Source organism: Mustela putorius, unplaced genomic scaffold, assembly GCF_011764305.1.
Source record: "Mustela putorius furo isolate JIRA1106 unplaced genomic scaffold, ASM1176430v1.1 tig00000083_pilon_pilon_pilon, whole genome shotgun sequence".
Taxonomy (NCBI): domain Eukaryota; kingdom Metazoa; phylum Chordata; class Mammalia; order Carnivora; family Mustelidae; genus Mustela; species Mustela putorius.
The window spans coordinates 23,876,789-23,898,517 of NW_025421273.1; the positions used below are offsets into that span (position 1 = coordinate 23,876,789).

Sequence of the window (21,729 nt, forward strand, 5' to 3'; positions counted from 1 at the left end):
TGGGACCAGGGGAGGATGTGTCACAAATGCTGGCCAGTCAGAGTACTCCATCTTTGTGGCCAGAGTGATTGGCTCAGGAATTGACATGTGACCCAGGCTGGGCATCTTAGAGACCTCTTTGAAATTTCTGTTATAATTTTAGGAAAAAGACTCTTTCTCTCTGGAATTGTGAGTTATAAGCAGGACAAGGTTTGTGGCTGCCAGTAGTAAGGATATAATAATCTGGAAACCCGAGTCCAAAGTCTATCCTCCTTCACAGCTGTTCTTATGTGCCTCATAGATTCTGAGGCAAAATCTGGAGGATTCAGTGGAAGTATTAGTAGCTAGGAGTTCACTGGGCTATAGGCTATGGTCTGGTTTAGGGGTTTATACCCTGCTTCCCCAAGGTTATGATCTGCATGGTTATGCCTCCTCTCCCAACTGATATGTAGAAACTTATTGCTCATGTAATGGTATTAGGAGATGGAGCTTTAGGGAGGTAATTAGGTCATGAGGGTAGAGTCCTCGTGGTGAGATTACTGCCCTTATAACAAGAGACATGAAAGAGACCTCTCCCTTGCAAACCTTTCTCTTTCCCACCCCTCCAATCCTCCTCGTCATGTGTGGACACAGAAAGAAGATGGCCATCTGCAAGCCAGGAGCAGAGTTCTCACCAGGAGACTGAGTGGACCAGCAACTTGTCCTTGGACTTCCCAGCCTCTAAAACTAGGAGAAATAAATTTTTGTTGTTTAGGCCCTACAATCTGTGGGATTTTGTTACGGCAGCCAGAGCTGACCATAGGACATGTGGACTGCATAGTCTTCTCTGTCCAGTGATAATTTGGTCATGTGCCTTGCTTTGGCCAGTGGAATATGACTAGAATGAGAGGATGCAGTTCTGAGCACAGGCTTTAGGAGGCACTGCATATTTTCATCAGCTCTTTTGAGATTCTTCTCTTTACCATGACAATAACATGCTCCAGATAGAGGGTAATATTTCAGTCTCAACCCCAGAATGAGCAAGCATGTGGACAAGACTTGAACTTTACCCATAGTTTGGGGCAGGCAATGAGGCCTGACCTTTAGGCAGGAGCCAAGATATAGGTAGCTGACATAGGAGTTAAAAATCACTGGTATTTTGGAAATGTTTGTTACAGCAGCAAAAGCTGACTAATATAGATGACAGAGATGGGGTATCTCCCATCAGCGACAAAGCTCCCTCATGTCTCCTAGTTAAAGGATAAGGAGCAGAGATTTGGGGCCAGCTGAGTTTTAGGCAGGTTTATTAACCTCTTTCAGTTTCTGGTTCTTAATCTATAAAATGGCCTCTCTAGGTTGGTGTAACAATGGAATAAAATAAGTTGTGTTAAGCCCACAGCTGTACTGAGAACATACAAAACACATATGTTCCCTTTCTAAGTGTGATGCAAGGGGCAGTGATAAACACTTGAGGAATGAATGAATGAATGAATGAATGAGTGAATGAATGAATCCTCCCAGAGTTGAGTCCTCATTCACTGGAGCACTTGCAAGCTTATGTGTCCTCCTGTACCTTTCTTCTTCATCACTGCTGGTTCCTTCTTCAGCTGCTAACTTATCGTGATACTCTTCTCCTTTGGGCAGGCTCTGAGGTTTATTCAGCTTCAAGCATGGATCCTAAGGTAAAAACAGTTGCAAGATGAAACTGAGTATACCTCCCTAATTCAACCCAGGCTTATCAAACCAGAAAGCAGAGGAGAAAGAGCCCCTGGTGATCCATAATTGGTGCACAGTCCACAGGCCTGGCGTGATGAGACCTGGGACAATTCAGTGCCTATTACAGTGCCTGGCTTAAGAGCAGCAGTAGCCCTTATCCCTGTATCCTATCTTCCATTGACCAAGCACTTCACACATCTGATGAAAGTCAAGCACAGAGATGGTAGGTGACCTGTCCAGGGTCCCACCATCAGTGAGAGGTGGAAATGGGACATGCAGTCAGTGGGTCTGACCCTGGGACTACTGTGCAGATCAGAAAACACTGCCAGCAACAGCTGAACAACCGTGTGAACGAACGCTATTATTACCATGCTCATTTTAAGGTGGCAGCCTGTGACATCTCATGACATAGGCTCAGAGAACATGGAACATGGAACATGTTGAGAAACGAGGTGTGGTGAGAGGAGAATATGGAAACCATGAGTGAACACTCAGGCCTAGGAATTTTCTATGAATTAAATTTGTTCCTGTTATCCTTCTCCCCTTTCCACAGAAATAAAAGGTGAAAAGGATGTTCTTTTTTTTTTTTTTTGTCTACTTATTACAGTAACCATTGTCTATGGAACACACTAGTAAGACAGGCTAGGAACTGATGTCTTCATTGGCAAATCTCATTAAATAATATTAAATTGCAGCCTGGGGTTTCCACTAATTAGTTGCATGGCCTTGAGCTAGTCTCTTCCCTTTTCTGGCCCAGAACTTCATCAACTGTAAAGCAAAGGGGTTGGTTACATCCATAGTTTTCAACTTGTGTTCCAGAGACCTTGGGACATGTCCCTGGGTCCAGAGTTCAGAAGGGGCAGAGCTGAGGCTGGAGGATGAGTCATGGGGCTCCAAATCCCTCTCAGCCTGGCATGAAATTGCTTTGGTTGCCCTTCCAGGTATTATAATGTTTATTAAAGGTCACCAATTTCAAGGTTAATGACGACCTCTGTGTTGCCAAATCCAGTGGTCACTCCCCAGGCTTCAGCTAACTAAGCTTCCCTGCAGGACTGGAAATATCTGGTCACTCCCTCCATCAAGAAGTTCTCTCCTGAGTTTCCTCCTCCCTCACTGGCTGCTCTTTCTTAGTGTCTTCTGCTCAAGTCCCCTGCTCTTCTGCCCCTCACCTTAGTCCTTGAACTTCTCTCTCTCACTCCCCATCTCTCTCACCAGCATCTCATCTAGTTCCATGAATACCGCTGACAAACAAATTTAATCTATTTCTAAGATTTACCCTAAAGTTTGGGCTTGAATATACAACTGTCGTCCAGATTTCACTTAGGTGCTTAATAAGCTTCTCAAACCTCAACATGTCCAGATCTGAACTCCTGGTCTCACCCTCCTCAAACAGCAAGCATGCAACTGTCCCAGGGCCTTTGAACTAGCTTCTCCATTGCCTGCAATGCTCTTCACTATAATATTTGCATGAACTGCTCCCTCATTTCACTAACCTCAACTAAGAACCTTCCATGACTTTAATCCTAAGCGCTGGACCAGACACCTATATTTAATTCCCAGTTCTTCTTCTTCTTAAGGACGTAATTTTGGGAACATTATGTTGTCATGGATTAAATAAACCAATAAATATAAAGTCTTTGAAATGTATTAGCTACACAGTGAATACTCAAATTAATATTGCCCAGGATTATTGTTCTCTGATCATCTTCTCTAAAATATCACCCCATCTCACTTTCTTTCTCCCATCTTGATCTATGTCTTCCTCAAAATACATATCATGGCCTAATGTCAATTACATGTCTACTCTTCCACTCTGTTTCCCTCTCTGGAAGGTAAGCTGGATGGAGACAGGGATTCTGCTCTGTTCCCTGCTGTTTCCCTGGTTCCTAGAAGCAGTGTGAGGCACATGAAGAGCACTCAGTAAACAACACATGAATAAATTAAAAAAAAAATCTCTCAGAGAGCAGGGGGGCTCTTATCTCCCACACTTGCCTCACACTCCCACTACATCCCATGGCCCAGAGTTGGGCCCCTTGTGCTCCTGATTCTTAAGTTCCAAGTTCTGTTTGAGTCATTTGTGTTTCCTTTAAACCTAGCAGAAACCATGTGATGCTGGAACCCTCACTTTCAGAGACTCAGGGTAGAGATGACAGAAAGACAATGACCATCTCTGCCCAGGAGGGCCAGTGGAAGGGTGCCCAGAGGTAATGGCCCACTGGAGAGTATGGGTTCCCTCTGCTTCCCACACCATACCTATCTAAGCCCTCATCTTCCCTTCTGGAGCAATGTGTCCTGGGTCAGCTTAGCTAAGCCATACCTTCCTTTTCCAGGCTTTCCTTCCCTGCGTAATTCTGGACCATATGACTTCATATAAGGTCTGGAAGATGGATGTGCCTTTTTTCTTGTGCTTTGATGTTTGCCACAGGACATCAGGTGCTGGTTCACCTGGTTGGCCTGGGCTGCCTGGACTCTCAGCTCCTCCATCTCCCACTGGACCCTCCATAGGCTTCTTCATTTCCCAGGACCCAAGGCATGTTTAGCTCTGTGAGAAAGGATGTTGGATTCTCCTACAGGTCACCGAAATCCTCCAAGCTGGAGGCTCACTGGCTTCAGAAACCAATACTATTCAAGCTCAGCTCCATGGGTTGCATTCGTCCTTGGTCTTCCCCATTCCACATTAATCCTTCTTTGCTTCTGACTGCCTGCTCAGCTATAGGCCCACTTTAGGCCTGACATTGGACGTGGATGCAACAGTTGAACATATAGAATGTTCAGAGTGTTCACCTGGCTCCCACAATGATTCCATATTTTTCCAAAAATGAATCCCATGTTCTCTATCATTTCTAGTAGTCTGTTTCTCTGACCAAACTCTATCTCATGCACTCTTTAATCTCTAGATCCTACTTATCCTCCAAAGCCCTACTCAACTGCCACTTCCTCCATGAAGCCCTCACAATCTTTTTTATTGGCACTATCCTTTCTGCTTTTGAAGGTCTCATAACAATTTTTTTTTTTTGCTACTGTAATTTGCTCACAAATATTTTTGGGCATTTACTATATACCAGGCACTTTTCCAGAGACACAGCAATCAGTAAGGCAGATGAAAGTTTTTTCTGCTTTGTATCAATTATAGGAGTGTTCCCTTTTTCCCTTTCTGGAAAGTAAAAGTAATCCCAGGTATAGTTTTAAAAATGTTATAAATCCTCCAGCTATTAACTGAGAACATGCTGCATGATCATTTTCCTTTGCCTGAATTTTTTTCTTTAGTGTGTGTAACTGGGTACTAAAATCCAGCTGACTGACATGCTATTTGTTACAGTGAGTTTCGTTCATTGCTGGGAACTTACAAAGATGATGTCATCAACAAGCTTGTAATCTCTGTGTGGACCGTAAGCTACAAGGCCCACCTTTGCCTCCTACTTTCAAGTATTTGGGGCATTCAAAGTGTCTCCCAATTCCTATAAATACCAGAAGCAAATATCACAGTCTTAGCAAAACAGCTTTTTGAGATACCTGTTATAAATCCATGTTCTGGATAATCAAGGGAAAATTGCATGGCAAATGCAGAACAAGAGCAGTGAATCAAAATAGCATAATACTACAATATAAATAAATATGTAATTATTAAGATTAATCAGTCCAGGTTTCTAAAGGAAAATTGGATGTTATAAAGAAGTATTGGCAAATAGAAAGCACAAAACATGTTGGTAAAAACAACCCTAAGGGTACCAGTAATCAGGATAAACAGGAAGTGGCTAAGTTCAACATGTTATCTATCCTGATAAAAGGAATCATTCACTAAAACTCTCTAAAAATGAACCTGTATGCATCTAACAATAAAGCCTGAAAACTAGGCAAAATGTTTGGAACTGTAGGGAGAAATGTGCAAATTTACAACTATAATGAGAGAATTTAATAACTACCTCTCAGAACTGATATAGTAAGTAAACAAAATGAGCTAGGATACAGAAAATTTGAACGAGATTAATAAGCTAAACCTAATACCTAAAAAAAAAGATACTAATCAGTGCTAAGATTTATATGGTACTAAGTGTTGCCAGGTCCTCAGCTCTATGAGATGGGCTGTGACAAAACTGAGGCCAGAGAGGATATGCAAGTTCCCCAAGATCATATGATGAATATATCACAAAGCTAGAATTCAAATATACAGTCATTCCCTGCACAACATAGATTTGAACTGTGAGGGTCCACTTATCTGTGGACTTTTCTCTCAGTAAATACAGTATAGTATTATAAATGTATTTTTTTCCTATAATTTTCTTTTCTCTAGCTTACTTTAAAAATATGCAGCCACTTTGGAAAACAGTGTAGAGATTCCTTAAGAAATTAAAAATAGAGCTTCTCTATGACCCTGCAATTGCACTCCTGGGTATTTACCCCAAAGATACAGATGTAGTGAAAAGAAGGGCCCTCTGTACCCCAATGTTCAGCAGCAATCACCACAGTCACCAAACTGTGGAAAGAACCAAGATGCCCTTCAACAGACGAATGGATAAGGAAGATGTGGTCCATATACACTATGGAGTATTATGCCTCCATCAGAAAGGATGAATACCCAACTTTTGTATCAACATGGATGGGACTGGAAGAGATTATGCTGAGTGAAATAAGTCAAGCAGAGAGAGTCAATTATCATATGGTTTCACTTATTTGTGGAGCCTAAGGAATAACATGGAGGACATGGGGAGATGGAGAGGAGAAGGGAGTTGGGGGAAAATGGAAGGGGAGACAAACCATGAGAGACTATGGACTCTGAAAAATAATGAGGGTTTTGGAAGGGTGGGGGGTGAGAGGTTGGGTGAGCCTGGTGGTGGGTATTATGGAGAGCACATATTGCATGGAGCCCTGGCTGTGGTGCATAAACAGTGAATTCTGGAACACTGAAAATAAATTTAAAAAATAAATAAAAATTTTTAAGAATATGTGTTGATTGTTTATGTTTGTGGTAGATCTTCTTGGTCAATAGTCAGTTGTTAGTATTTAAGTTTTGGGGGAGTCAAAAGTTACATGTGGATTTTTAATTATGCAGGGAGCTGGTACCTTTAACACTAGCATTGTGCAAGGGTTAATTATATACTTAAATGACCAAACTGAGAATGTAGGTTTTTTTCTATCACATTGGGAGCAATTAAAAATGGCCCCAAAGGAGTTCCTGGGTGGCTCAGTCAGTTAAGTGTCTGACTTCACTCAGGTCATGATCTTGGGGTCCTGGGATGGAGCCTTGTGTTATCGTTGGGCTCCCTGCTCAGCAGGGAGTCTGCTTGTTCCTCTTCCTCTGCTCCTCCCCCCCTGCTCATGCTCTCTCTCTCTCAAATAAATAAGAATATATTTTTTTAAAATGACCCCACATAAATCTACAAGCAAAGCTCACCACATTTCCCAAGTGTTGACATTCTGTGATCATGTGATCTGATGATGACAATGCAATAAAATTAGAAAGCAACAAGAAATAGGTTTTTAAAAGTAAACTCCAAGATACAGCCAAAGACATACACTTAGAGGGAAATTTACAGCGTTCACTGTATTTATTAGAAAGCATTCAAGAAGTTAGAAAAAGCATAATAGAATAAATCCCAAGGAAGAAGAAGGAAAGAGATACAAAAAACAAAATTAATGACATAGAAAAGAAGAGATCCAAGCAATGCATCTGAAAGGTGGCTTTTCAGAAAGACACATGAAGTCTGATCAAGGAGAAGACGAGAAGGAACTTAAAGCAATATGAATAATGGACAGATAGCTCATGAAAGTTATTATAGAGATGAAAAAGAATTCTAAATGTATTCTGAGCCACTGTGAGGACTGTGAAAGGAAATGCACAGGATGTAATTTCTGGGCCACCTTACCGACAACTGATATATTTAAAGGCATCCTGGGCAGGAGTCCAGAAACAGGAGAGGATGGGAGACACTATGAAAAGCTGATGAAGCACCGGGAGGACTACACTGGCTCCCAGCTGTATCCCATTTTTGTATTTCCATACATTGACTGATGGATGCCTAGGACTCTCTAAGGTGGGCACCCTACCATCTTTATATCACAGATGAGGATGTGAGATCAGAGAATAGTCTAGCAACTTGCCTCAGGTCACATGGCCACTGGAAGATGGCCTGAGGACTGGACCCCTGGATTGTCCTGCTGCCTGCCCTGTGATTCCATATGACCACAATGCTACTTGCCACTACCATGGTGGTAAGATCGCCAGCTGCCAGCATCGGGACTTAACTGGGTGTGAGTTCAAACCATGTTGTACAAACATGCTGTGAGAAATATCTGTGAAACAGACACTTAAGGTCAACCTGAAAGATGAATGTTGTTTTCCTAATCAATAGGAAGGTGAAGTCAGTAATCCTTTCTGTCTATTCACTTTTTTTTCCCCATCCTCCAGGACCAGACAGGGGCATTCCTTCTAGAAAGAAGGTGAATCCTCCTTTTCTTCCACAAGTAATTGGAGAAGGACTCCAGTGTTCTTCTAAATCATCCTCCAGCCAAGACTAATTTCTGAAGGGGTTCCTAATCTAATCTTGTACTACCAGGACTCAAAATGGTACCCTTAATTCCATTCATTCAGTTGTCTTGTCATATATCAGTTTGTGTACAAGATAGTGCTTGACATCTGCCATATACAGGTATATTAGGTGATGGAAGGGTAAAAATTAAGAACACAGAGTTCCTGATGTCAGCAAACTTACGGTTCGGCAGGGGGATACGAACAGACCATATAAATGTCAAAAATATTTCCCCCCTCTCTCCCTCTAGTTGTGTACCTGGCATTTGAGGTCAAAGTACATAATTCAAGAGGCCCTAGGCTGCCATCAGAATATTTCACAAATAGACATGACCATGGAGATCAACAGTTGGCTGAAATGAGTGCTTTCAAGCTCACTGATACTCGTGTCAATGGTGTACTCTTCTTTGACCTTCAAACGGAACAGATTCTCCAGTTGCCCCTTTCCTGGTTTTCTGTTTGGGATCTCAGCGAGTTCCTCCAAGAACGACCCTAAGCCACTCCTGGTGTATTTGGAGTTATCCACGCCTAATTCACACTCCTGGTTTCCCCATCAGGCATTTTGCTGCAGTTCTAACCAGTGCTCTTTGTCCAGGGCCAAAGGGCCTGGGCATAAATTGTACACAGAAAAATAAATAGTTCTGCTTCTTTTCCAACCGTCCATCACCAAAGTCTCCTCCCAACTCCTCCCAAGCAAAGAGATGGCTGGTTATTTTAATCCTGTGTTCACATTAGGTTTTCATCTTTCATCTACCAGGCAGTTAACCTCTTCTGGATTGTTTCTATTTTAAAGAAACATCCACGCCCAGGAAATCTCCTGGAAGGGAATATTCAAAGTCATTCTCAAGTTCAGTTGACACTCTTTCAAAGGTGGCATTATGTATATCTTAGAATACCTAATGCAATGGGTTTTTGCTGAAATGTTTACAGGGGGTTGTAATAGATACTATAAAGTCACCTTACATTTATAGATTCTTGAACTGTTTTGAAAAGTGCCTTCATATACAGTCTTCTGTTCATTACAACAAGTCTCTGGTGTGGAGCCAAGTAGGGATTACTGCTGCCAATTTACTAAAGAGAAGGAGTATGGAGTTATCATTTGGAGCATGGGTCTGTTTCCCTACCTGTAAAATGAGGATAACAATGACACTTGTCTATCTGGGTTGTTGTGGGGCTCTGGAAACTATGGTTCTTGGCACACAGTCATGGCCTGGTCCATGTCTGCTACTTACAGTAATGAGGAAACTGATCTCAGGTTTCTGTACTTGCCTGAGGTCCCCCAAAGAGGTCTGGGGGAAAGCTCAGACTGAAGCTATTGCCCATCCTATGCTGTCTTCCCAGGTTCAGCAAATCTCAGCCCAATTTTCAGCCAAGAATCTCTCCAGAGAGTCAGTCTTCAGGGCAGCCCGTCTTGCTCCAAGTCAGATCGAACCAGGTCCCCCTACTCACACTGCACAGAGAGTTCACTGCAGTTGTTCGAGGGCTGAGTGGTGGTTTGCCCTAAGACAGCTGATACCCTTGGATTCCTATGATCCACTGGGTGTGCCACACAGTGTCAGGTGCTCAGCAAACTGCCTGGGGCCCCCTGTGAGCTGGGGACACGTCCCAGGCCTGGGAGAGCTTCAGCGTGCCCCTCATCTCCCTTCCTCCAGGCCTCGGGGATTTCGCCTTGAGACCTTTCACTGTGCTCCTTCTTCCTGTCCGCTCCCTCCCTGGGGAAGACATCTTCAACTTTCAGTGTCCAGGCAGATGGCAACAAATGTCACTGCTCTCTGCGGAATCTTTCTGGACTTCCCTGGGCAGACACCTGCCTCTCTTATCTTGGCTGCGAAGAATCTTCCTGCTATTATTACAGTATTTATCATACCATGTGACTATTTAAGTAAATACTTATTTCCCCTTCTAGAAATGGAACTTTCCAAGGACCAAGACTGGGCCTTATTGACCCAGAATCCAGCTCCCATGCCTGTAGATGCCACACATAAATATTTGTTGAGGCAAAAAACACTTGAATAATAATGATAATCAATGACTCTCCTTTTTCTTCTGGAAGGGTAGAGGCATGAGACTCTGTGGAAAATTTACCCCTTTTCTGCCCTAGTTCACTGTGACCTAGGCACCAGAGTCTTCCAAAAAAAAAATTTCCCTTCAGAAGTACTAAGGCTGACATGGCTTTCTGAAAACCAATAGAAAATAAAAAAGCTATACAAAAAACTAAGGGAATCAAAGAGACTTAACATGAGGTTCAACAAGACAAAAGATTCAACAAAGTCCCAGCTAACTGTGCTGGGGATAGAGCCACACCCAGGCTTGGCAACCCTCTCTCAGTATGTTCTGGGAGTGGAGGGAAAACAGCTCAAGTCTCAGTTGACATTATTATTTTTATCTCTGTTGACTCCCTGTAGGGCTCTGGTAGAAAAGCAAAAAATGGCCTAAATCAAAATTCCAGAGTCGAACAAACTTAAATTTTATGGCCCCTCGTGGGTCCATCCATGTGAAGGGCCTTCTATGACTGTGCTGCAGGGGGCCACTCACACAGCCACTCCACCAGCCTAAGAAATTCTCCAGGACTTTGTATCTCTAGGGCTCAAGTCAAACTTCAACTTGCTTGGCTGACATATAGTCAGCTTGCCAAAAATATCTGAACTAAATTCCAAATTTTCTCTGATGGGTCACGTTCCGAAAGTTTTATAATGCACTGTGTTGGCCAGGATGTGGCGAAACAGATGGTCACATGTGCTGCTGTTGGGAGTGTGCACTGAGACATCATCAGTGGAAGGCAATATGGCACAACTATCAAAGTTAGAGGCGCACATGCCACTGGACCCAGAAAATTATATGATCACAAGTTAGCATCTACCAAGCATTTGCACATGCTGGGTACTTTCCAACACTATACATAAATTAATTCATTTCATCCTCACAAAAGTCCCCTGAGGTAAGTGATATCAATGCCCCAATTTACAGATGAGGAGGCTCAGGAAAAAAGACTTTAAATCATTTGTCCAAGACTGTTCCGCCAGTAAGAGCACAGGGATCTGTTTTAGGGGGAGCTCGCCTAACCGTGATACTACACTATATCCTTCTATAGAGCTATTCATTGAAGCATTATCTATAATGGAGAACACCAACATAAATATCTGTCATAAGCGAAAGAGTAAATACATTACGGTTTTCTGTACAGGGAACACTGGGCAGTTGCTCTTTCAAAGAAAGGAGGTTGATATGGAAGTGTACTGATGTGTTGCAATCTCCAAGCTATGACAATTTAATGAGGTAGAAAAAGTAGATCCCAGGCCAGTATGCTACCATTTGTAGAAAAAAATAATAAATTCATAATTATGCTTGCATATGCATGGTATATAGCTCTGAGCAGATACACAAGAAGAGATAAAACACAACAAAACCAGACAAGGAACTAGGGAGAGGAGGGAAGCTTCTCTCCCTTTATATAACTTCTCTGCCTTTATATAACTTCTAAATCCTCTGTCACATATATGTATTAATTATTTGAAAAGAAAACAATTTAAGAGAATAAGTCATACCTGCAAAGCACATAGGAGTTGCCTAATAGAAAATACAGCACCAGATGTTTAATTCTATTACTAAGTGTCCACTTGGTTTTAAAGCTGTTGGTTTATGAATGCTTCTTTCCTCCAGGGTCTAGCTCAGAGGCTGGCCCATCCTAGGTATTCAACAAATGAGTGTGGAATGAATAAATAACGTGCATATAGAGTTGAATCAAATGGAACTGATGTTCCCTGAGGTTCCATGTGCAATTCATACACAGGAGGGGTGTGTACTGCTCTCTAGAAACCGGGCTCATGAGGGACAGTGTTCTAGACCAAGCAGGGCAGGAGGAGAGCCAAGTTTCACGGTGAACCAACCTAGGGTTGTTAACATGCATGTGTACTTTGAACTCCCTCAGGATTTTTAATTACATCAGTGGTTCTCAACTGGGGGCAATTTTGTCTCCAGGAGACACAGGAGAGCATCTGGACACATTTTTGACTGGGACATTTTACTGGGGAGATGCTACTGGCATTTGGTGGGCAGTGGCTGAGGATAAGGCAGAGAAACGCTGAGCTATCATAACAGCTCTGACCTTTATTCACCTGCCCTGGGACATACCTAGAACTTCAGGTGTGTGTATTCTCCCCCCAAAATCCAGCTGATGCTCCATCTTCCTGAGCTTATCAATCTTATTTTCACTGGAATCTCATCACTCAGGACCCCAGCCAACTCTGTCCCATCTCCCTGCCACAGTCACTGTGAGGAGCTGAGAAACAGTTGAATATTTAAGAAAGAATCATTCCGGGAATGGGGCTGGTGGAAAGTTCAGCTAGCCCCAGGGCCAGGTGCTCTTCCAGCGGAACGCCAGCTCATGAGGCTGGTTCTTGAGAAACTGAGGGAGGATGGAAATATCTGCATACTTCTCAGGCAGGCGCCATCAGAAAGGATGCATGGCTCCAGAGCAGGAAGGACCAGCCCCACTGAGGTAGGTGCGTATGCTCCATTAGCCTTCTCCTGCAGGCTTATGTGGGGCAAAGAGGGTGCTCTAGGATTCTCCCCCAGTCTGGGTGTCAGAGGGGAAACACAGGGCATCCTGACTGCCCTGTTCAACCCCAAGACAAAGTTGAGGTCTGTTTTACCTGGGAGGCATCCTGGGCATGTGTTGATACTCTCACAAGGGGAATGGGGCTCAGAGCCACAGACCCAGTGGCTCTGTTCTGTTCTGGGGCCTTACATGCCTATGACCATGGGCAAGTCACCCAACTACTCTGTGCCTCAGTTTTTTTCTCTGTAAAATGAGGGCATTACAGCGTTGTTGGAAGACTCCAAAGAAGTTATAGATGGGGACCGTGCTTGAGAGCTGACGGGTCCCGTACAAACATTAATTGTCATTCACATCCGTATCTCCCAGATTTCTGACTCATTTTTACCACAGTGAATATGTGGTTAAATAGGGGCCAGCTGGCAGGACCAGGGCTCAAGTTCTGGAAGTCTGGAGTCGAAGGAGAGAAAGTGCAGTTCCTGTCAACACTCAGGCACATGGACATGGTGAATAAGAGATGGGTGAGGATGAAGCAATAAGATTCAGACTCACGTGTGTTTTCCTGCCTGGAGTATGAAGTGGAATGAAAATCTGGGACAGCAACAAAATAGAATGTTACGGGGATGGCCTTTTGCTGGCTGCAGCTGCAGAGGTTAATAGGAAAGCTGAACCAAGAGGGTCAAGGAAGCCAGGACACTCAAACGCTGACTTCACAGGAATTATTTATGTGTTTGACATCATGCCACAAGTATTCAATGAGAGCGTATGTTCTGCTGCATTAAACTGTGGTCCTGGGAAGATATACTGAAGTCCTGGTCCCCAGTACCTATTCATGTGATCCTATTTGTATTGAAGCTTTTGTGAATGTAATTAGTTATGATGAAGTCCTACTGGATTATGGTGGACCCTAACCAAGGATCCGAGGGTCCGTAGACAAATGCCCTGTGAAGACCCAGAGGCACAGACACGCAGGGAAGATGGCCCTATGAGGACAGAGCCAGAGCTCGAAGTGATGCATCCGCAAGCCACAGAATGCCACGGATTGCCAGCAGCCATCAGAAGCTGGGACACAGGCATGAAAGAGAGTCTCCCTCACAGCTGCCAGAAGGAACCAACCCTGTAGTCACCTAGATTGGGGACGTCTAGACTCCAAAACTGTGAGACCACACATTTCTGTGGTTTAAGCCACCAAGTGTGTTGTGATTCATTATGACGGCGCTAGGAAAATAAAACGGCTTATCATGAGCGAACAGAGGACTCACAGGAACCAGCTTCCACCCTTGAGCAGGGTCTGTAAAAGGGCAGCCTCATGGGAGGGCTAGCGTAAGAGTAACTGGTATCTCCATGCAGAGGGAGGCGGCGAGGGGCATTATTATTATGCTTCCTGCTGAGCAGAGCCAAGGCCGCCTCTGGGCGAGTACCCTTTTATCTGCCAGGCAAGATCCTCTCAGAGAGGGAAGGAAGATTTCATCTGACAAGCCTTGTTTTTTTTTTTTTTTTTTTTTTTTAAATTTATTTGTCATAGAGAGAGAAGCGAGAGCAAGCACAGGCAGACAGAGTGGCAGGCAGAGGCAGAGGGAGAAGCAGGCTCCCTGCCAAGCAAGGAGCCCGATGTGGGACTCGATCCCAGGACGCTGGGATCATGACCTGAGCCGAAGGCATCCGCCCAACCAACTGAGCCACCCAGGCGTCCCAAGCCTTGTTCTTTTCCAAACCACGTGGATAATTACTCAGAACTCTATTTTCTTCATGGCTTTTGCAAATGGATTTTGTGGTGATTTTTTTTTTCAGACATTTTGGGAGCTCTGAGGGGGAGATAAAAGAACCCATTAACACTAGCATATGTCACTAGGGACGATGAAGTGCTGAGAGAAGGGATATATCCTTAAATAAAGCAGGAAAAAAACAGAGGTTACCTGGGTCTCTAAAATGCTGTGCTGTTGGCAATCCAGTTCCTGGGACCTTTCTTTGCCTTTTCCGGGACATACCTTATTCTGTTGGATAAATTCTTCCAGTCTCAAAACCTAAAATAGAAGAAAACAAACACTTGTTAATGATATGGAGCCCCATCTCCTGATGGGGTCAATAATCTGGGAAACCATTCTCCAGGGTCAATCGGTTCTGGGGACAGTGCCCCATTAGACAGCTTCTAAATGTGTTTCTGGAAAGGCCACTTCTAACTGGCTGGTTGTTTCATCTTTCTAGAAAAGATGAACCCGGCAGGGGTAGAGTACTCTACACTTCCCTTTAAATTATGGCCATAAATACACCAATACGGGAGCTGTAAGGCGGTTTTCCTTAGGCTTCACAACATTCCTGGAAGATCACTCTTTTTCTTTTTTTTTTAAAAAGCTAGTTGGTAAAGAAAATGAATAATATTTAAGAATTATACCAAAGAAAGGGTGGCTAGGAGGTACTATTCAAGTGTATAACCCTAATTATGATGATGATGATTAGCCAGCTAATTGTAGAATATCGATTAAACAGACTGGTTTCTCTGCTCTAGACTCTGAGAAGAACAAGGCGAATAACCATAAAGAAAACTCAGATTTGCTAACAAATCTTGCTAGGAAACCTAACCCTCCTTGGGCCCCATGCCAGGTATGAGGAGGTAAGGAAGAAAGACAGAGTGAGAGCAAGATGGTAAGAGAATAAAATACAGCCCAGGCCTTCCAGGAGCTCTCATCTTGTGGAGGAGGCTAAGCAGGTAAGTGGTTATCATAACAGAAACATTCAGGAGACAAAATGATAATAGTACCATGAGTGGTGTGTTTCTCTGTGCCAGGCACAGGCCTAAGAATTTTGCAGTATAAAGTTGTTTAATCCTCACAACAACTACTATGAGACACATACTACTGCAGAGAATTTACAGCCAAAAACTCTGCCCAGGAGGTCTGGGGCATTTCAGGGACACTGAAGGATAAATAGGAGTCCGTCAGTGGCGAGGGTGACAAGCGACATTCCAGGAGTCAGGAGAAGCAGGTGCAATGGCAGAGGGAAGGCAGGATGTGCGTGAGGATGAGGAAGGTTCCATGCTGGGGACCTGGCATACAGGAGTGGGTGGGAGGAAAGAGAGTCCTGGGCAAGAGTGGGGGTGGGTTGGGCTGGGCCCCAATTATGAAAAACATGGAAATTAAAGATTTGGGGGAAGGAGGAGTGGGGTCTTAAGTGGATTTGGGTTTTAGAAGGCGAGTTCTGGAATTAGCTGGCCCAGGGAGAATGTGGAGGCAGGGAGATACAGGCCAATGCTCTTGACAGACTCTAGGCAACATCACAGAAGACGGTCACGAAACTATTTATACTGCATTTTGCTAAGGCTTACAAAATATCCAAATGGGAGCTCTATGCAATTGTTTGTGTAACATCTGAAAGAGGTAAAGAAAAACAGAGTCTAGGCAAGCCATGCTGCGGGTCTGATAAAGGGAGAAAAGAGGATGGGAGCCCTTAGGGATAGGACCCACAGGACCTGACAACTGACTGGATGTGATGATGGGGGAGGGGCGGGGACTCCAGGTGAGGATGGAGGAGGTCAGGCCCATTTCTAGCTTTGGTAAGCAGTGGTGGAAGACATGGAGGACGAAGCGCAGGCCTGAGGTGCTTGGTCGTGATCAGCCTCTGGGTCAGGCCAGCCATCTGCAGATACTCAGGTCCTGAATGATTCTTGTCATCAAATGCGTGGCATACCGTGCTAGAGGGAGGATTAGCATCATGGTTAAGAGTGGGGTCTTCAGAGCCCCATTACCTGGGTTTGAATCCTAGACCTGCTAGTCATTACCCGTGTGGATTTGAGGAAGTGATTTACCTTCTCTGAGCCTCAGTTTACTCATTTGTAAACCAGGGATAATCCTAGTACCTACATTGTATGGTGGTAGTGAGGATTAAAAGTTAATACATGTAAGCGGCTTAGACAGCACCTTAAATAAAGTAAACAGTCAGCAAAATTAACTGTTGTCATTTTTAGAGAGGAGCTCTCCTGGGCATTTAGAGAAACAGTCAGTAGGGGGACCCCAGTGTCCCATGTCAGAAGCATGACTGGGCTGGTCCCACACAGATATGGGAAGCCTCCCTAAGCTCTGCAGAGCAGCATAGTCCAGAGCCAATGTGAAAACTGACAGTACAACTTGACAGAGAGGGAGAGAAGAGGAAGAAAGAAATGGATGTCTTCACCTTGTTGCCACGTGGCTGAGGTGGAACAGAAGCCTCTGGAGCACAGCCTTGCTGCCGGGACTGCTCCTCCTGAGCCCCTAATATATCAAGTCTGAGGTCTGGCAGGCTCAGCTTTTAGAAACATGGTAACTTGTGACACAGAAAAAGAGGTTGGAGAAAACTGTAATGTGTACATGCGTCTCACACCGCCAAAGAGATAACATATCACAAATACAGCTGCGGCCCCTGAGTGTCTCCCTGATCCACCACCGTCCCTTCTAGAAACAACCTGCGGTTCAGATTTCCTTCTGTCATTCTCAGGCGTGTCTCCAGACTGGACTCCACTAGGCATTTCTAAACAATCGATACTGTTTTGCACACGGCTTCTAGATACTTAAAAGCTCCCGTAGGAGGTTGTGGCACTCAGTCAGGGCTGAGGAACCAATTTCATGGACTCCTGAGGGGAACATGGACTCAGGAGATGTGAGAGAGGACAGGGGAAACAAGGAAACCACTTCACATTTTGGGGGGGTCTAATGAGCCAAGAGTGAAGCCCGTTTCCAGTCCCTCCCGCGAGTTCCCTCCAGAACATGGTCAACAGTTCTTTTAAACTTTGACCTTGGTCTCTGGGTGGTCTGGGCAGGTGGACTCACAGAGCAAATATGATGTTCAGCTGGTCTACAGACGTTCTCTACTCCTTTCTCCCTTGCCTGTCTCCTCTGTGCCTCCCCAGGCTGGCCCGGTGACACAAATACAACCGATGGGAGGAGGAGTCAGTGGGAGCCCTCTGTGAAGGCTTGTGGTTTCCTGATGAAGTGGGCAGGCCTGGTCATCAACTCCCCCATGCCCCATCTCCTGGTGTAAATTTGGACCTGACAAGAGGGTGGTGACACTCATTTTCCAAGCCTGAGGGAATCTGAGCTAACTTTCCCCTTAGATGCAACAGGCATAGGACCTATGGACTACAAAACTTTTAGGGGCCACAACAATGTTTGAATTTCTTTTAAAGTCAGGTGGTAAAAATACAGCTTGGCTATATTAATCTTTATATCAATGTGGTCATAAAATACAATTTTTGATTTTTTTTTCCAATGGAGGAAGGAGCCCATGAAGGCAAAGGCATCTAAAACCCAGGAAAGTGAGGACCCAGTCCAGGAGGAGGAGAGACTGTGGGAATCTCAGATATACCAGATGTGATGTCATTTAGCCACAGAATCCACTCCAGCAGCCTACTGCCTCCTTTTATGTGAGACATTAAACGCCTCTTTGTTAAGCCTCCATAAATCAGGCTCTCTGTTACTCACAGCTAAATTTATGCCCCAAGAGACAGATTTCTTGTCAGGCCAAAGTCCTTTCCTTTTTTCCAAGGATGCTGAACGTACAGAAGTCAGGCCAGTTTTCTGTGCTTCCTGGCATCTCAGTTAGCCAAGACTTCCACCCAGACCCAAGAACTGAATTAATTTGGGATTTACCTCAAGCAGGGAATTCTGGAGCTTCACATTTAGGGCTGCTTTCTCTTCTTCCAGCTGCTTGATTTCATTTTCTGACTTCTTCTTCACTTCCTCCAACTGTGCTTCTACTTCCTAAATGATGATTAGAAGAGTTATCCACACAAGACATGAATGCATGGACAGCACATGCACATATTCACACCCTGCCTTATCCCAAAGGAGTTCAAAGAAGCTTACGGTAAAGATTGCAGGATACAAAATTAATCTGCAGAAATCCATTGCATTTCTATCCACTAATAATGAGGCAGCAGGAAGAGAAATTAAGAAAACAATCCTATTTACAATTGCACCAAAAGAGTAAAATACCTGCGAATAAACTTTACCAAGGAGATGATGGACCTGTACTCTGAAAACTATAAAACAATCATGAAAGATATTAAAAAAACACAAACAAATGGAAAGATAGTTCATTCTCATGGATGGGGAGAACAAATACTGTTATAATGTCCATACTACCCAAAGCAATCTACAAATTTAACACAACCCCTGTCAAAATACCAATAGCACTTTTCACAGATCTGGGACAAATAATCCTAATATTTGTATGGAACCATGAAAGACCCTAAAATAGCCAAAGTAATCTTGACAAAGAATAATAAAACTAGAGGTATCACAACCCCACATTTCAAGAGTTACTAAAAAGCTGTAATACTCAAAACAGTATGGTACTGCCACACAAACACATAGATCAATAGAACAGAACAGAAAGCCCAGAAATAAACCCATGTTTATATGCCTCTTGACAAAAGAGGCGAGAATATGCAAAGGAGAAAGACTGTCACTTCAATAAATGGTGCTAGGAAAGCTGGACAGCTATATGCAAAAGAATGAAGCTGGACCACTTTCTTAACATACACAAAAATAAACCCAAAATGGATTAAATACCTATATGTGAGACCTGAACCATAAACATCCTAGGAGAGAAGACAGGCAGTCATTTCTATGACATCAGCCATAGCAATGTTTTTCTAGATATGTCTCCTGAGGCAAGGGAAATAAAAGCAAAAATAAACTACTGGGATTGCATCAAAATGAAAAGCTTCTACATGGCAAAGGAAATAATCAACAAAACTAAAAGACTACCTACTGAGTAGAAGATACTTACAAATGACATATCTAATAGAGGGTTAGTGTTCAAAATTATATATAAAGGACATAGAACTCAGGGTGCCTGGCTGGTTCAGTCATAGAGCATGTTACTCTTAATCTTGGGGTTGTAGGTTCGAGCCCCACATTGGGTGTAAAGATTACTTAGAAGTGAAATCTTGAAAAAGAAAAGAACATACAACACCAAAAAATAATACATTTTAAAATGAGCAAAACACTTGAACAAACACTTCTCCAAAGAAGACATCCAGATGACCTATGTTCAACATCTCTTATCATCAGGGAAATGAAAATCAAAACCACAATGAGATATCACCTCACACCTGTCAGAATGGCTAAAACCAAAAACACAAGAAACAACAAGTGTTGGGGCACCTGGGTGGCTCAGTGGGTTAAAGCCTCTGCCTTTGGCTCAAGTCATGATCTCAAGGTCATGGAATAGAGCCCCGCATCAGGCTCTCTGCTCAGCAGGGAGCCTGCTTTCTCTTCTTTCTCTTTGCCTGCCTCTCTGCCTACTTGTGATCTCTGTCTGTCAAATAAATAAATAAATAGATAGATAGATAGATAAATAAATAGAAATAATCTTAAAAAAAAAAGAAACAAGTGTTGACGAGGATGTAGAGAAAAGTGAACCCTTTGCACTGTTGGTGGCAATGCAAACTGGTGCAGCCATGTGAAAAACAGTATGGAGATCCTCAAAAAAATCAAAAGTAGAATTACATAAGATCTAGTAATTCTACTACTGGGTGTTTACCCAAAGAATACAAAAGCACTTACTCAAAGAGATACATGCATCCCTATGTTTATGGCAACATTATTTAAAAGAGATAGATTAAGGAAAGCAGCCTGTGTCCACTGACAGAGGAATAGATAAAGAAGATGTGGTACACACACACATACACACACACAGAGGAATATTTCTCAACCATAAAAAAGGATGAAATTTTTCCATTTGCAGCAATATGGATGGATCTAGAGAATATAATGTTAAGTGAAATAAGTCAGAGTTAGAAAGACAAATACCATATGATTTCACTCACATGTGGAATTTAAGAAACAAATACACAGAGAAAATAAAAGAGACAAACCAAAAAACACACTCTTTTTAAAATTAATATATAATTTATTATTTGTTTCAGGGGTACAGGTCTGTGATTCATCAGTCTTACACAATTCACAGTGCCCACTATAGCACAGACCCTCCCCATGTCCATTACCCAGCTACCATCTCCCCTTCCCTCCAGCAACCCTCAGTTTGTTTCCTGAGATTAAGTCTCTTATGGTTTGTCTCCCTCTCTGATTTCGTCTTGCAAAAAAACAGACTCTTAACTATAGAGAACAAACAGATGGTTACCAGAGGGGAGGTGGGTGGGGGGAATGGGTAAACCAAGTGATGGGGATTAAAGAATACACTTCCGGTGAGCATTAAGTAATACAAAGAATTGTTGAATCACTATATTATACAACTGGAACTAACATAACACTGTATATCAACTACACTAAAATTAAAATTTAAAAAAATTGCTTAATTAATTTTATAAAGTCACTGGAATGAATAAATCCAGAGTCAGCAGCATTTTATAAAAACAATTACTTCATTTCTGGCACTGATATACTTCTGAATCTTAGCTTTTAATATTACTTAAAGGAAATAACTACAAAATTATTGAATTCTACTTCCAAATTAAAAAAAAAAGAAGCCTACAATAGTCATAAAATATTTTAAGAAAACACGAATTAGAAATAAACAATGGGGTGCCTGAATGGCCTGGTTGGTTGACCATCCAACTTGGTTTCAGCTCAGGTCGTGACCTCAGGCCATCATGAGATGGAGCCTATGTGGGGCTCCATGCTCAGTGCAGAGTCCATTTGAGATTCTCTCCCTCCCCCTCTGCCCCTCTCCTCCACTGGTCCTTTCTTTCTCTCTCAAATAAATAAATAAAATATTTGAGGGAGAGAAAAGAAATACACAAGAAATTCAAAAGAAAACAAATGTTAAGATCATACCCCAAATCTGATGTATACTGGCAGGGTGTACACAGTAGACATCTGGGTTTAAGTTTTACAGTGTCAAATGAGCAAAGAGAATGCTCATTACTGACACAATTCTCGGTGTTCCATAAATCAAAAATCCAACTACATTCTCAGATGCAGGGAAATATTAAAATCAGAGTAAAATTTTCCTCTGGTTTTCTCAACAGCTTCCATAC

At 43.0% G+C, this 21,729-nt stretch overlaps 1 protein-coding gene across 2 annotated transcripts in view; it reads right to left on the reverse strand.

Moving 5' to 3' along the window:
* Window positions 1-21,729, reverse strand: part of FAM184B (family with sequence similarity 184 member B) — a 183,182-nt gene that overhangs the window by 37,954 nt on the left and 123,499 nt on the right. For both annotated transcript variants that reach the window (XM_045075998.1, XM_004773412.3), the window contains 3 exons: window positions 18,374-18,484; window positions 14,672-14,779; window positions 1,532-1,635 (listed from right to left, as the gene is read on the reverse strand). In XM_045075998.1, the coding sequence (XP_044931933.1) occupies window positions 1,532-1,635; window positions 14,672-14,779; window positions 18,374-18,484 (323 nt within the window). The remainder of the gene's footprint in view (window positions 1-1,531; window positions 1,636-14,671; window positions 14,780-18,373; window positions 18,485-21,729) is intronic.